General features: G+C 42.9%; 1 protein-coding gene across 1 annotated transcript in view; it reads left to right on the top strand.

Annotated features, from left to right (window-relative positions):
• Positions 1 to 15146, top strand: part of BACE2 (beta-secretase 2) — a 48809-nt gene that overhangs the window by 16554 nt on the left and 17109 nt on the right. The window contains exons 2-3 of the mRNA XM_027742039.2: positions 7700 to 7788; positions 14389 to 14605. Coding sequence (XP_027597840.2) covers positions 7700 to 7788; positions 14389 to 14605 — 306 coding nt within the window. The remainder of the gene's footprint in view (positions 1 to 7699; positions 7789 to 14388; positions 14606 to 15146) is intronic.

Here is a 15146-nt window from a genome sequence, read left to right as displayed (position 1 = left end):
ACAAGACCAGAGGCAGAGGGCACAAACTGCAAAACACAGGAGGTTCCCTCTAAACATATGGAAAAACACGTTTTTACTGTGAGGGTGACCAAGCACTGGCACAGGTTGCCCACAGAGAGGTGGTGGAGTTTCTGTCCTTGGAGACTTTCAGAAGCTGTCTGGATGTGTTGGTCCTGGGCATCCTGCTCTATCTGAGCCTGCTTGAGCATGTGGGGCTGGACCAGATGACCTCCAGAGGTGTCTTCAACCTGAGCCATTCTGTGAAGTGCTGCTGGGCTGCTCTGGTCCAGGGACTGCTTACGAGCAGGGGAAAATGGGAGAGTCCCATCCCTGCCCCTAGTCCAACAAGCTTTGCTTTCTTTTTCTTTTCAGGCTTACCTTTTCAGCAAAATACATGTTATTCTGCAAGCAGAAATGCGTCACTGGAGAGGCTTTTTAAGTTTATGTCTGACTTTGCAGACCTCTACATCTAGAAAAGTTCCAAAGATTCTTCTAACTCATCTTTTAAAGTGGTTTTATTTCTACATCATAAGAAGAGCAGATGAAGAATCTATATTAAAGCCTAGCTTTCTGATTTTTTTTTTAATAGAAACTAGGCTGTAAATGTTAATTCCAAGTAACACAGAGGAAAAAATCATGCAGTGCTTAAAAAGCCTCTGTATATTGTAACATTACTAATTTGTAGAAACAAATTGCTGAAATAACCTGACTGACAGTCAGTGCCAATAATAACATGTAATAACTATGGGCAAACACAGCATATAGTTTCTACTGTTTTCTTTTCTGTGAGATAGTTGTAAGCAATTCTTGCCAGATGGGCTGATAATGTAATTAGGAATCGTTGTGTTAAATGAGGCGGCATTTAAATTGGCAACTAATTTTCCTATCTATTAACCAGCTTGAAAAAGAAGGGCTGTTACCCAAATGATTTCTAGCTGCTAATCCCTAACAAGAAACACAGTGCTGCTTTGCACCTTTCTTTAAGCACTGTCTAGCAGATTATTTTCTGGAGGGTTTATTATGTGTGGGACAAAATAAGAAAGAGAGTTAAGAGATGGTACAAGCTCAGGGGTTAGATGGGGTGGACTCCTACTAAGCCAGTACATTGTGTTGTGTGGCAGCAGCTCATGAGCAGGTGATGTGGTGCTTCCTATTACTGGTCTCTACATGGGGATAAAAACTTTTTTACTTTGTGATAGTTCACTGTGTGGCAATCTCCATGAAGCAGAGTAGGATTATAAGCCCTGTTTTAAGTGTGTACTTTGGGAGAAATGATGAAAGCACAGCAAGACAAGATTTTGAATGGCAGATGAATGTTACTGGTGTGGAACCATCTCTTTCTTTACTGGGGATGGGAGAGAAGGGAAAAGAAAGGAGTGCCCTTGGGTCAAGTTAAAATCCCAGGGAAGGCATGATGGCTTATCGTTTTCATCATGAAAAGAGATGTCATTATAAAAGAGTAGGTTTAGATTAGATATTAGGAGGAAATTCTTTACTATGAGGGTGGTGAGGCCCTGGCACAGGTTGCCCAGAGAAGCTGTGGCTGCCCCATCCTTGGAAGTGTTCAAGGCCAGGTTGGATGGGGCTTGGAGCAACCTGGGCTAGTGGAAGGTGTCCCTGCCAATGACAGGGGAGCTGGAATGAGATTTTGAGCCATTCAGTGATTCTATGAATTCTTACAGTCAGCTGCTTTGCTCTGCTGGCTTATGCAGTGGAAACTATCAGTTGTCTGTTATTAAGGTTTTGACTGAACCCCAGAGTAAATGTAAGGTTGAATGAGATTATTGTATTTATGGCCCTCTCTGTGCAAATCTTACTCCTTTTTTTTTTTTTCCCCCACCCCCTATGCTTCAGCTGAAGCAGTGATGAAGAGCCAAATATATTTTTGCAATCTGGTTTCTTCATAGAATCATAGAAATGTTAAGGTTGGAAAAAACTTGTAAGATCGTCAAGTCCAACCATCAACCCAGCACCACCACCGTGTTCACCACCAAACCATGTCCTCAAGTGCCATATCCACATATGTTTTAAACAATTCCTTGGTCAGTGACTCCACCTCTTCCCCAGGCAATCTGGTCCAACGCTTTTCAGCACTTTCCAAGAAAAATTTTTTCCTAATATCCAATCTAAACCTTCCCTGGTGCAACTTGAGGCTATTTCCTCTCGTCCTGTCACTTGTTACCTGGGAAAGGAGATTAACACACCACCTCACTATAACCTCCTTTCAAGTAGTTGTAGAAACTGTAGTCTGTCCAGTGGTGAAACTTTACTACTTGACCAAAAAGGATCAGACCCATTAAGCTGGAAAAAAAAAAAAAAACCTATGGTGGATTTTTCCATGGGCCAGTCCTTTAATGAAGACTATCAGTGTGGGTTGCCCAAGGAGTCACATCAAAAGCTGCAGTGGGACAAGGTTGCATGCAAGCCCTAGTATTCCACACCTGGAAAAGGCTGTGTATGCTAAAACATGCAGAGAGCTGCTTCAAAGAAATGCATTTTGCCCTTGTAGCCTGTGGGATTTGCCTTGTATACATTTTCTGAAAGTTACCAAAAACTCCCAACCTCAAGGTAAAACAGGGAAGCGAAACTTCTGTGCAGTTGAGCAGGGTGTGTATCAGAACAGGGGCAGGTTTGCCTGCCAAGGGATGCGAGCTACCTCTATGCGACAAAAATTGAAAGATTGCTACATTTTATCAATTTTCCTTGAAAATGTGAAGGAAATCACTTTCTGAATGCATGGTGGATAACTGCAAATTGCAGTTAAATGGTGCATACGTAATGCCTAGGCTGGCGTTCATGTCGTCACATTGACATCACCTGCTGTATCAGATAGGGCAGGTGCCTGAACACAGACAGCCAAAGCTTGGCTGAATGAAAGAAAGATGACACGTGAATAGACAATTACTTTTTGTTTTCTGATATCAAAACACAACACTCAGCAACGGAAGGCTTAAAAATATTAAAGACGTAGTGGCAAGTTAAATTATTGAAGTGGGATAAGCATACAGAAGGTGCTATTCGATGTTGGAGCTGAATCAAGCACTGGCAAGTTTGAGGGATCCTTGAAGTAATGACAGTGTGTTTGATTTCCAGCTGAAAAAAATCATTACAAGTGGGTGGGTTTTTTTTAGTGTTCCTACCTCTTCAGAGTAGAAAAAAATGTAAAATGCATGACCAAAGAGACTTCTACTTTCAGTGTTTGTGACTTTCAGTAAACAGGTTTGGATTTGTTTCTTTTTATAACCACAATTTAATGGCATATAGATGGAGTGTCAGATTCTGTCTCTAAGTTTGTCATGGCAGAGGTGGATGTTTCTGTCTAGCTTACTCTATAACAGGGATCTTTATGAACCTCCTATTAATAATAACAACACTGTTTCCACATAGGAAATGCATCCAGCAGAATAATCTCCAGGTGCTTTACTAGGTGCAGGTTTTATGTCCCACGGCTGTGGTAAAGGTGACCTTGAGGGGGAAAAAACAGCCTATTGCATTTGCTCTTAGTGTCTGCTATGCGGGTCTGAAATTGAACTTGGAAGCCACAAAAATAAAATAAATAAATAAATAAATAAATACAAGAAAAGCCAAAACAACAAGGCTTTGTTTCTGTGCCTCTGAAAGCAAAAGGAAAGTAGGGTTTCATTGGTTTTAAGGCTGGGCATGTGATCAGTCAGCAGACCTTGTGCAGTTTTGCCTTCATATCCTTGTTCAGCCACGTCTTGGCCTTTGCAAAACCTGGTTTTGTCTGACAGTCTTTGACAAAACGGGGAGACCACTAAATAATCAGCTCTGAGTGACAGGAAGTGATTCACTCGATGGCCGAAATAAACCCAAGGAAGCTGCTCTGCCTGCCTGTGAGAGCTCCGAGTCACCGAGTCACCGTCTCCGGGGCAGCTGGAGAGGGTGATACCACCACTGCTGGTTCTGCCTCAGCATCAGGGTCTTGTATCCCTGTGGGAGAAAGGTAAAGGCACAGAGAGGTTTGGCCACTCTCCAGCTGTCACAGCGGATTGCTCAGGGAATCAGGTGGAGGTGCTGTGGATTTCTGTTTTCGTTAGTAAGCTGGGCAGAGAAGGGCAGTGGCTGGGGAGTGAGCACATGGTGTGTTTGGCTTCATCTTCTGGGCGAGGGCAGGGCTGCCCTCTGAAGACCACAGAATCATGCAGTAGTTTGGGTTGGAAAGGATCATCTTGTTCCAGCCCTGCAGGGACACCTTCCACTAGACTAGGTTGCTCAGAGCCACATCTATCTTGGTTTTGAACACTTCCAAGGATGGGGCAGCCACAGCTTCTCTGGGCAACCTGTGCCATTGTCTCACCACCCTCACAAGAAAGAATTTTTTCTAATATCTAATCTAAAGCCACTCTATTTCAGTTTGAAGCCATTCCCCTTTGTGCTGTCACTACAGGACCTTGTAAATAGTGTCCCTCCATCTTTCTTCTCGGCTCCCTTCAGGTACTGGAAGGCTGCAGTTGGGTTACCCTGAAGTTTTCTCCAGACTGAACAATCCCAGTTCTCTCAGTCTTTCCTCATAGCAGAGCTGCTCCATCCCTCTGATCATCTTGGTGCCTCCTCTGGACTCGCTCCAACAGCTCCATGTCCTTCCTGTGCTATTCCTCAGAGCTGGAGGCAGCTCTGCAGGTGGGGTCTCACCAGAGTGGAGCAGAGAAGCAGAATCCCCCCCTCATCTGCTGCCCACACTGCTTGTGATGCAGCCCAGGGTACGGCGGGGGTGGTTCTGGGTTACCAGAGCCCATGGCCAGCTCACGTCCAGCCTCTCACACACCAACAGCCCCAAGACCTTCTCAGCAGGGCTGCTGTGGATCTTTGATCGAGATGAGGCAGGCTGGGCAGCCCTGGGCCGTGGCTCCTTCAGTGGCCACCTTGTGACTCCCCAGAGCTCGCCTGAAGCTCCCCCAGCAGCAGCACGGAATAAAGAAGGCTCCAGTGGTGACAACATGAAAGTGGCTCTTAATGAGATGTGAAGGCACTAAAGGAAATGCAGACCCGAAGGGTAGCCGGGAGAGAAAGAGAACTCAGTAAGTTATACCCACCCCAAAATGAGCTGCTAATCACTGGCGCTATTGTGAGGACTACAATAAATCAGTGTCTGCCCTGGCCGCCTGCATCTCATTAAGCACAAACATGCGGATAGGGAATGTCAGGCTCAATAGGGATCTGTCATGTGAGTGCTGCTGTGTCCGAGTGGGCTGGCGCTTGCCTGGTTAGCCAGCTTTGTGTTTTCCCTTTTTTTTTTTTTTTTCGTGGGAGATATCTATTTTCTTTTGGAAATGTTGACTCGCCCTGTACTGTGGGTAGTAAATCTGCCCTTTTCTTCCAGTGATTTGTGAATTCTGTGGTGATAACATTGTATTTAAGGTGTGGGGGTAAAATATCTTTCATATGTGTCATATTTTGTTGGGGATTTTTTTTTTTCCCCAAGTCCTCCTCCGTGTATGGTGCCATGCATATTCCTGAGGCTGGGGCAACACCTACATATATTTACACAGTTGATGTATAATGCCCATTACTCAAGCATCACAGACTGCCTCAGGAAGCCTAATTAATTTAAGCCCTGCAGCACCCCTTTGAGGCAAATTTTGTCGGTCCTGATGGATGCACATATTGTAGCTGCTCTTTGTTATTTATTTTTAATATGATTTCTATCCCAGAGAAGGCAAGGGGGGGTGAAATGAATAGTTTGTACTTTGTTAGGTAGTTTAACAAATGCTAGGCTTTTGATATCATTGAAACAAACTTTGTAGCAAACATTGTAGCAAACTTCGGGGTTTTTTTGCAAGCCATGCCTCAGAGGTTCTTATTTTCTTTTAAAGCCTCAGCTTCTGGAGCCGGGTGAACTTGTAGATGTCCTTTTGTTTTGAAATGTCTCTGTCTACCTTGTGGGGTTGCAAAATAAATTTTAATGTATTGTCTTTGCTTAATCTAAAATCTGGGCTGCAGTGAGGCACCTGACTGAGGTTGTAGGTTGGTTTCTTTTTAGTCTTAAAATTTCTGCATGATTAGGACTGGGAATACCAATGTGTGAATGAAGTTTAGAAGGGATTCCCACAACTTACTAGTTGGTTTTGTGTTCATGTTTTAATTTCAGAGCTCCTCAGTTCCATACTATATTAAGTAGGTAAAACAAGGGGAACCATCTCCTCCCTCCCACTCCATGAATGAACCAAAGATGTTTTTGAACACTGACTCACACTTTGTTGTCTGTGCTCAGTCTTAGGCTTAATAAAGAAAGATTCAGCGTATCTTCTCCAAATGCTTTATCCTCCTTTGTCTTTACTCTCATTTCTGAGCTCAGCTGTGTTTCTCCACTTTTTTTGTCAACACTAAGCTTGTTTCCCTGATGGTTCTCTCTTACCCTTCCCACATCCCCTTTCCATGCTAGATCTCAAGCTGCCTCACTTTTTGAGGAGTGCTGAGTGCTGACAAAGAGGCTGATTCGAGCTGTCTTTAAATCACGGGCAACCAAGTCTTCACATCTCACTCCCTCCTGTAGGAAAATTCTTAATTCCTCAATATTTTTCTGGGGAGCAGGTGTTCCCTGCTGCCTAGGGTGTCATTTCACAATTGCTTTAAGCCGATCTGAGACCACACTGTCACCAAAAGGGGCAATCACCCTCTTCTAGTATCTGCACCAACCACCTCTTTTTGAGTAGCTGCCTGATATGGCAGATTGCCTTTTTTTTTTTTTTTTTTTTTTGTATCTTAGGTGAGGAATCTGCTCTGATTTGCATCACAGTCTCATGGATATGCCAAGAAGCCCTGGGAAGCACCCAGCCAAGAGCAGGGAAAAAGTGTGACTGTTACTTTCAGTAGCAGTACAGTCTCTGACTGACTGACTTAAATTATCATCTAACGACACTACATCTAATGTAGTTTCTTGGTTTCACTGAAAGAACTGATCCTGCATCTGGCTGCTGTTTCCTTCAGCTTTGTATTAGCACAAGCTGTGGGGAACCAGCCTGGTTACCTGAGCCAAATGGGGAAAGGAGGTACCTCGTTTTTGTCCCTGTGGTTTTGTGAGGCAATTTTAGCCCTAAATCACCCTCCTGATTAACCAACAAGTGGCCCACTCTTAGGCCACCTTTCAATCAGTGTTTTTCAGGGTGTTTATAAATCCACCATCCTTCTGTGTAAAGGTGGTGAAGGCTGTGGGAGGTTGTTGCTGCTGAGGACAAACTGGGCATCGTTCCCATGTTTTCCAAGCCACGAGGCACCTTCGTGCTTCTCCTTATTTCTGTCCTAGACCTGCACTCAGTCCCTACTTAGAAATCTCATAAGCTCTAAGGCAAACAGTGCTTTGAGCAGTATATAATTCAGCTTGTGTCCCGGATGAGCCAAGTTTTTGAGACGCATGGGTTGGGCCAAAAAAGAAATCTGAGATGATCAGGAATTCATCTGCTGTGCGAATATGGGCTTGGCAAGTTTCCCCCCTTCCAGGAACATGACTATTTTAAAGCACTTCAGCATGATCAGCTGTTTTGAAGGGCCTGCAGCAACATTATCTTTCCCCACAAAAGTGACTCTAAATCTATTTTTCAGGGCAATGTTCATCATGATCTTTTAAACTGAAGGTAGTTTAGACAGAAACAGTAATGGGATTTTTTGTTTGTTTGTTTAATTGGATATGCAAATCACCTCTCCTTTTTTTTTATATCTTTTTTTTTTGTTGTTTTGGCAGTTAAATATTCTGGTTGACACGGGGAGCAGTAATTTTGCAGTGGCAGGTGTGCCTGATCCTGATGTCACCTCCTACTTCGATGCTGAGCTGTAAGTACCTGTTCTGTGCTGGGTTGAGGTGTCTTTTAGATTCTGGTTCCTCCACGCAAGAGAGGATGAAAAGGCAGTTTATGGGGCTCCTGTGGCATCCTGTGAGAGTGGGATGTTAGTTGCCTGAATGGGAATTTTGGCCTTGCTTGGTGCAAAGTCCTGCCTGACACCATGAGCAGTCCAGTGATTTCAGCACAGCTGAGCTCTGAGCACAGCACTGCTTAGAGCTGGAGAAAAAGGAAGAAGACTACAGGGTAAAAATTATCTGCAGAGAATCACACCAATTCCAGTCAATTTCTTCTTTGAATAGTCTTGGAAGAAATTAAAAGTTTAAATATACTTTACCTTTGTTTGAAAACAAAAATTAATTAAGTTAAATTAATTAAATTAATTGTATCTGTTTACTTGACATCACTTCCAAAAGCAAAATTAGTTAGTCAAAACCTAATTTGTTGTTTATTTTGGCTCAAGGGTCTCAATCAGTTAATGATCTAGACAGACCCTGATGAATCTTGTTATTTATAAAATACAATTTTGTTGGTTTTGGTGCTTGTTATGCACTAAATTTACTGTGTTTAGCATAAGCTGACATTAATCACAGCCAAGCACAGCTTTGTCTGTCTGAATCACTCTCCCTCTTTTCTTCCTTCCTTTCTGCCCTTCTCTAGGTTCAATTATTTCAGGTAAACTTCTCCAAAACACAGTGTCTATCTTTAGCTGAAGCATATGGATGAAAATACTTGGGAGGCTGGAGAGTATCACCATTCCCATTACCTCATTATGTACTTTAATACGAGGTTTTGCACTTTTTTTTGCAATAAGATGAGCTGGAGGGAAATCCATTATTTCCATGCTCCTTACTAGAATAGCCTTACCTCCTGTCATATATCCTGTTAATGGAGATATTTCACATCTCATTCTGATATGCTACAGGTCTGGAAAGTCAAGAATTTGCACTTTAAAAGCTATTTCTGCACTACTGCAGAGTTTTCTATGCCAGATATCCTCTTCCATATGTAGTCCTAGAGGAAACTTAATTGCAAAGAATTTAAAGCACAAACATTCCTTCCCCCTTTTCTCTTAATTGATGTTATTGAGACTGGAAGGACAAGGCCTCTCTCATAAGAACCATAAGCCATTAGAAACAGCTACAGTAAAGGTTGTGTGTTGAGAAAGGCTGTGAAATCACTTGAAGGTTACAGTCTCTGATCAGTGTTCTCAGTGTACACTGTGTTTTGAGAACTTTGATATAAAGTTAGTAATGAAACCTTGACATTTAGGCCCTGAAGAGTTAGTTAAGGATGTTTTGCAAAATTATTCAAACTCAAGACATTACAGTCCGGAGCAATTGCAATAAGAGTTTCTGGTTTGTGTTGGATTGATGGAGTACTACAGTGTGCTCAGAATAAAGTGCAACTGTTAGCATGATTGAACCTCACTACACCATGCTTCTTGCATTTTAAGTATTTTAAATACATTTAAATAAATGTCATCCTGGAGGGATCCTTGCCCCAATGAAATCAGACGTTTCAAAAATGCTGGTTGCAGGAAACTTCTGTGGGTCACCTCGCACATATCCCAAATGAGGTGGGGCTGTCACTAGATCAGGTTAGCCATGGCTGAGTCCAGTCAAGCCTTGTAAACCTCTGAGGATGGAGAATCCGTGCTCTCCCTGGGCACTGTGCTCCAGTGCTGGGCCACACTCTCCCATGGAGGAAATATTTCCTATTGTCCAGCCTCGACCTCACAAAATGTAACTCGTGGGCGTTGCCCTTGTGCAGAGAAAGGTTTGGCTGTGTCATCTTTCTGTGTTTCAAGTTGTCACGAGCTGCTGTGGGATCTGCCCTCAGCCTCTTGTCTGCAAAACCAAAGCCCAGCTCCTCTCAGCTCCTCATCACGGGTCCTGTGTTTGTGGACCCTGACCTGCCTGGTAACCCTCTGCCAGTCCCTCTTGTGCCAGATCCCTGTTGAAGTGGGTTCCCACAGCTGTCCACAGTCTGTTCCAGGTGTGGTCTCACCTGTGCTGACCACACTGGGAGAGCATTTTCCTTGGATGTGTTGTCCTGGCCCTCCAAATGTGGCCTGGTCTGGACTTCACTGCATGCACGGAGCGACTTACGGTGTTGGCTCTTATCCAGCCCAGTGTCCACCATCACCCCAAATCCTTTGAAGCCCTTTTCAGTTGCTTCCCAATCTGTCCTGATTCCCTTCTTGTCCTTCAGGTGCTTGAGAACTGATCCTGGGAGGTTGTTCTCTGAGATGTTTTGTGACTTGGGGTGAAGCCCAGTGACCTCTAGTTCCTTGGTCTCTGCTGCTCCTCTCTTTTTGAGATTGACCTTAAGATAACCTTTCCCAGTAGTTGGATTACCTTCCCTGGTGTTGTGGTTTAACCCCAGATGGCAACTAAGCCCCACACAGCCCCTCTGCCATTCCCACACCACTGGGACTGGGGAGAGAATCAGAAGTGTAAAAGTGAGAAAACTCATGGGTTGAGAAAGAGGCAGTTTAACAGGTAAAGCAAAAGCCACGTGGACAAGCAAAGCAGAACATGGAATCCATTCACCACTTCCCGTGGGCAGGCAGGTGTTCAGCCATCCCCAGAAAAGCAGGGCACCCACACACGTGACAGTGACTTGGCAAGGCAAACACCATAACCCTAAATGTCTAGCTCCTTCTTCCCCCCTCTTTTTATACTGACCATGACACCATATGGTGTGGAATATCCCTTCAGTTAATTGGGGTCAGCTGTCCTGGCTGTGTCCCCTCCCAAATTCTCATGCACACCCAACCTGCTCAATGGTGGGATGGGGTGAGGGGCAGAAAAGGCCTCAACTCTGTGCAAGAGCTACCCAACTTCCTTCCACGCTAGGTGGAACACTTCAAAATTAGATAAAGAGGTTTCTTCTTGTCTGGTAATCGATCCTGCAGTTTTTCCCTATGTTGTCATGGAGTGGCTTCCAAAGTCGTAAACTGCAAGTTGAAGAAGATTAGTAATTTGTTAGGTTAATGGGGCTGATTTATGGATGTGTGCTTATTAGAATATTAATGTCGTGTTGGAGAAAGAGAGTGATGGGTCTGGATTTCCTGATGCCACGCTCTTAGTTTAATTTTATTCCGATGATCATAATCTGAAATGGAATGCATGAGTGTTTTTTGACTGAAATTGAGGAGGGTGCATAGGAAAGGCATTATCTTTGTTTCAAAGGACCCAGAGGGTGTGTTTTTCAGAAAGAGCCCTCCTGGAGCAATTTTAGAACTAGCCCGTTAAATGATGTCATGTATCATATAATCTGTGTCGTATAACTATGCAGTTTAATTATCTACATCTTTCTGTACAAATTGAGTAAAGCTGTTATCATGAACTCTTTTACAACTTGGGCTTTTGAGTGGCTCTGACAAAACTTTGCTGTGAAAAGTTCTGAGTTTGCTGTGATAATCATGCTCTATAAGTCACCACAATGTATAAGGTTTTGCGAAACAGCCCAATTTGTCCTGAACTGAAAAGAAATCACGGTGCTTGTTTCTCATGCTGCTCAAAATAACAAGTAGTTTTGTTGAATACACTACTTATGATAAAAGAGATACTTAAACAGACATATAAAGGGGTTTTTACAGTTGAACCCAACTTATCTGTGATGGCTCTGCAGCAATATGTCAACATGACATACCCAGGGCTTTCAGTATTCAGCAACAGCATCCAGTTTTATTTCAGTGTGAGAACTACTGCCTCACCATGTGAAGGTTCAGGAGCAAGCTGCTCAAGAATTGATCTTTTCAAGAGATAGGGAGGTAAGAAAAATAAAGGCAATAAATTGAGGTAATACAATCAGTTATATACCAGCAAGCAAAATAAACTGCCTTGCAGTGTGATGCTCTGAGTTTGGTTGTGTACACTGTACAGCTTGTGGTTTGGGGTGAATTATAAGCTTCTTCCAGAAGCCCTGCAAATTAAATGGGACTTCTTGGTTAAAAATCAATAATTTATGTTATGTTTTCACATTTGCTTTGTCCTAAAGTTGTGTGGTAAGGTGGGTGTTAGGCAGGGCTTCCTGCATGTAGTGGATTTGCTGTTGCAACATTGAGCTTCCTTCAGAGGAATCATGACATGAGAAATAACATTTTGGTCATTTCATTTATTTCCTTATTTGTTTTGTTCAATGCTATATGCTAGTAATGAGGAGTAACTCTGCAAGAGAAAATTAACCACTGCTGAGGCTTGAGATCCATTTGAGGTTTGAGGGCCATGTTTCTGTTGGCTGCTCTGGAGGGAAGATAAAAAATGGGAAAGGGAGAGAGAAGGGAGTAGGGTCACTACAGCACCATGGTCTAGGAGACCTTTTCCCTTGCCTCTGGCTAAGTTGCACTCTGTTCTGCTGGAAGAGTTGAATTTCTTCCTTCTTATCACAGCCAAAACAGCTTGTTTGTAATTTTTCTCCTTTTTTGTGCTGTCTGTTTGTTTTGAAACACTCAGCCCATGAATTACAAGTCTCTAGTTTTGACCTCTAAAGAAGATTTCTTCTTTTAGATCAGTGAAGTGGAAAGGTGAAAAAATCAGAGTGGCTGATTACAGGCAAGAAGATGGAGCAGGAAGTGGTTTTGCAGAACAGAATATAATTTAGCGCCACAAGAATTATGTGAGATCCCTTCCCATGATAGGTATTTTGCTCCTTGAAGGAAATAATAGGGTCTTGTCTTTAATGTGATATTTGTGAGGTTTACAAATGAGATGAGCATCTTCATATCCATTTCTACAGGTGGGAAAGCCGAGGCACAAAGGGTGAGGAGGTGACTTGTCCTGCCTTTCCACAGGAAAGTTCATGAGCCCATTTTTTCTGTGTCCTGGCCCACAGCTCATCCATCAGGCTGTCACTGCTTATGGAACAAGAGCTGTGTGCTGCTGCTGTTGCCAGTCACACACCTTCTGTGTTTGCAGATTTGCTTCACTTTATTCTCCCAGCACTCAGTTTTCTCTCTGATTTCAGATGTTTCCTCTTCTCTTACCTGGCCAGATACTTTTCTACACGAAGAACCCTGTGTTTTCCCTTTCATTTCCTGCCCCCCCAGCTTCTCTTATGTCACTAATTATTCAGACTCTATTTTGATTTATGAAATGTACTGCCAGTATCACAGAGGTGTTCTGAAGGCCCAGCCTGAGCAGAGATGTTCCTTTGTGTATCATACAATTGCAGAATTACACAGCAAGTAAAACAGCAGTAGAAATAACCAGACACAGGTAGTAACTACCTCTGGAATTCATGCCTTTTGAAATATTATCTCATGTATTTCTGTTGTCTGGGATGTTAACCCTTGAAAGGTTAAGTCTTGGGAGTATCAAAACCCACTTTGGGTTAGAGCCTGGCTTCTCTTCCTCCCTTTTCCAGGAGAAGAGTCAGTTGTGTGGTCCACGTGGCCAAATTGTCCCTCAGGATAAGGCATTTGAATGGATGGAACTTGTCTGTGTTGCCATCTAAAGGTTATTCCCCATAATAGGCAAAATCACACGGATTTTGTGCTGGTGAGCTCAGGTGCAGGGGGGTGTGAAGCCACTTCATGTGGATGTTTCCGTCAGAGCAGATGTTAGATTAAAGCTGGGTTGATAAAAATATCCACACCTGATAAATCACCTACCCTTTCTCTTGTTCTACACACTTGTAAAAGTGGTGTTATAAAATTATTTTACATCCCCCCCAATTTACTTTTTAAAAAGATGTCAAGAGAAAAGTCTGTTCAGGCAAACTGGGTGTGGTCACCTGTGTCTTCAAAAGGGGAAGCTGTATGCCAAGGAATGAGTCCAAGATAAATTGTGAGGGATCTAAAAGTTTTGTAGCTCTTTGGTACGATGTGGGTGGAATATGATTGCCGTATTTAGGGATTACAGGATTTTAAATGGAAAAATCTATTGAGATTTCTTCTAACGTTTGTGTTAAGTCTTCTAAACAGGATTCTGTTCCTTCCTTTGCTTGTCATACTTAACTGCTCCTTTGCATTTGCTACCCTGGTCTGGAAAGAATTCCTTCCTTTCCTCCTCCAAGTCAGTGAATCATTTGTTAATAATATCCAAGTCTGCTTGCTTCCTGATAGATAGACCAAACTACAGATTTAGAAAGCCTCTGTCTTACTGCTGATACTCACAATAACATTCCAATTTACCCAAAATGGATCTTTTAAGAATATTAATGAGGTGTTAGTCTACAGCTATTCAGTTAGCTTGGCATTTCAGTTTTTTTATTTGAATTCAGCAGCTTTTCATTTCCTAACACCACTTAAGATGTTCCTTCTCCAGTTAGAGTGTTGCTCCTATTGTGAGGGACCAGTCTGAGTCAGGGACACGCTGCACCAGGTGACATAATACCTTAGATTTAAAAAAAAAAAAAAAAAAAGGAGGGGGGTTTTGAGTTGAGTTATTGATGGCTTCTGGATAAAAACAGGGCCTTGAGATTTTATTATTTCTGCATTTTACAGCTTTTACAGACAGTATGCATATATATTTTGCAGGCTTAATTTTTTTTCTCTGTCTCTGGGCAAAATTGAGATGGAATATATTCTGTCTTGCATCGAGGATGAACAGCTTGTGCATAAGTGTATCTTTTCCTTTTAAAGGTCAAGCACGTACAGATCTGAAGGGATTGAAGTCACAGTTAAGTACAGTCAAGGAAGCTGGACTGGAGTGCTGGGTACAGATGTCATTACTATGCCCAAAGGAATCTATGGCAGCTACACCATCAACATTGCCACCATCCTGGAGTCAGAGAACTTCTTCTTACCCGGGGTTAAATGGCACGGGATTCTTGGCCTTGCCTACGACGCCTTAGCCAAGGTAAATCATCCTTTCCCCAGTGACTGTCTTTCACAGTGACAATAAACAGAAATGTGACAATTAAAATAAAGTGTGCAGATGATCTGTCAGCATTAGACTCCCTCCCTTCCAGCCACTCTTTCCTGGGTCTTTTATGGTTGTTCCTGAAAGAATTCATTGGTTTGTGATGGTGCTGCATTCCCATGTGAGGATTTCGGCTTTTTTTTCGTGATGAAAACTCCGATTTTAGCTCCTCTGGAATGAATAAGCTTTTACAGAGCTTGTAGTACCAGAGTACGGGTCTAAAGTCTTCTGATATGTGTGAGGGGTGTTATTAGGGCACTGATGACAATCCTCAAGACTTGTCCATGGGCTGATGAACTTACTTGGCAAAGCCCTTGGCAGTTCATTGTAAGACATTCTCTGTTCATCAAGTAGAAGTTGGGATGGAGGGGATAGATGGATAATTTCATAACAAATATTAGCCACAGTGTTTCCCTGAACATAGAGCTAAGCACATCACGGTCTTCTGGGGGTAGGAAATAGAGGTAGAAGTTTAAAT

This window comes from Pipra filicauda, unplaced genomic scaffold (assembly GCF_003945595.2).
Source record: "Pipra filicauda isolate LSUMZ 115617 unplaced genomic scaffold, ASM394559v2 scaffold436_size1054928_pilon, whole genome shotgun sequence".
NCBI classification, from domain to species: domain Eukaryota; kingdom Metazoa; phylum Chordata; class Aves; order Passeriformes; family Pipridae; genus Pipra; species Pipra filicauda.
The sequence above is the reverse complement of the archived record's forward strand: the minus strand, read 5'-3'. Positions and strand labels throughout refer to the sequence as shown.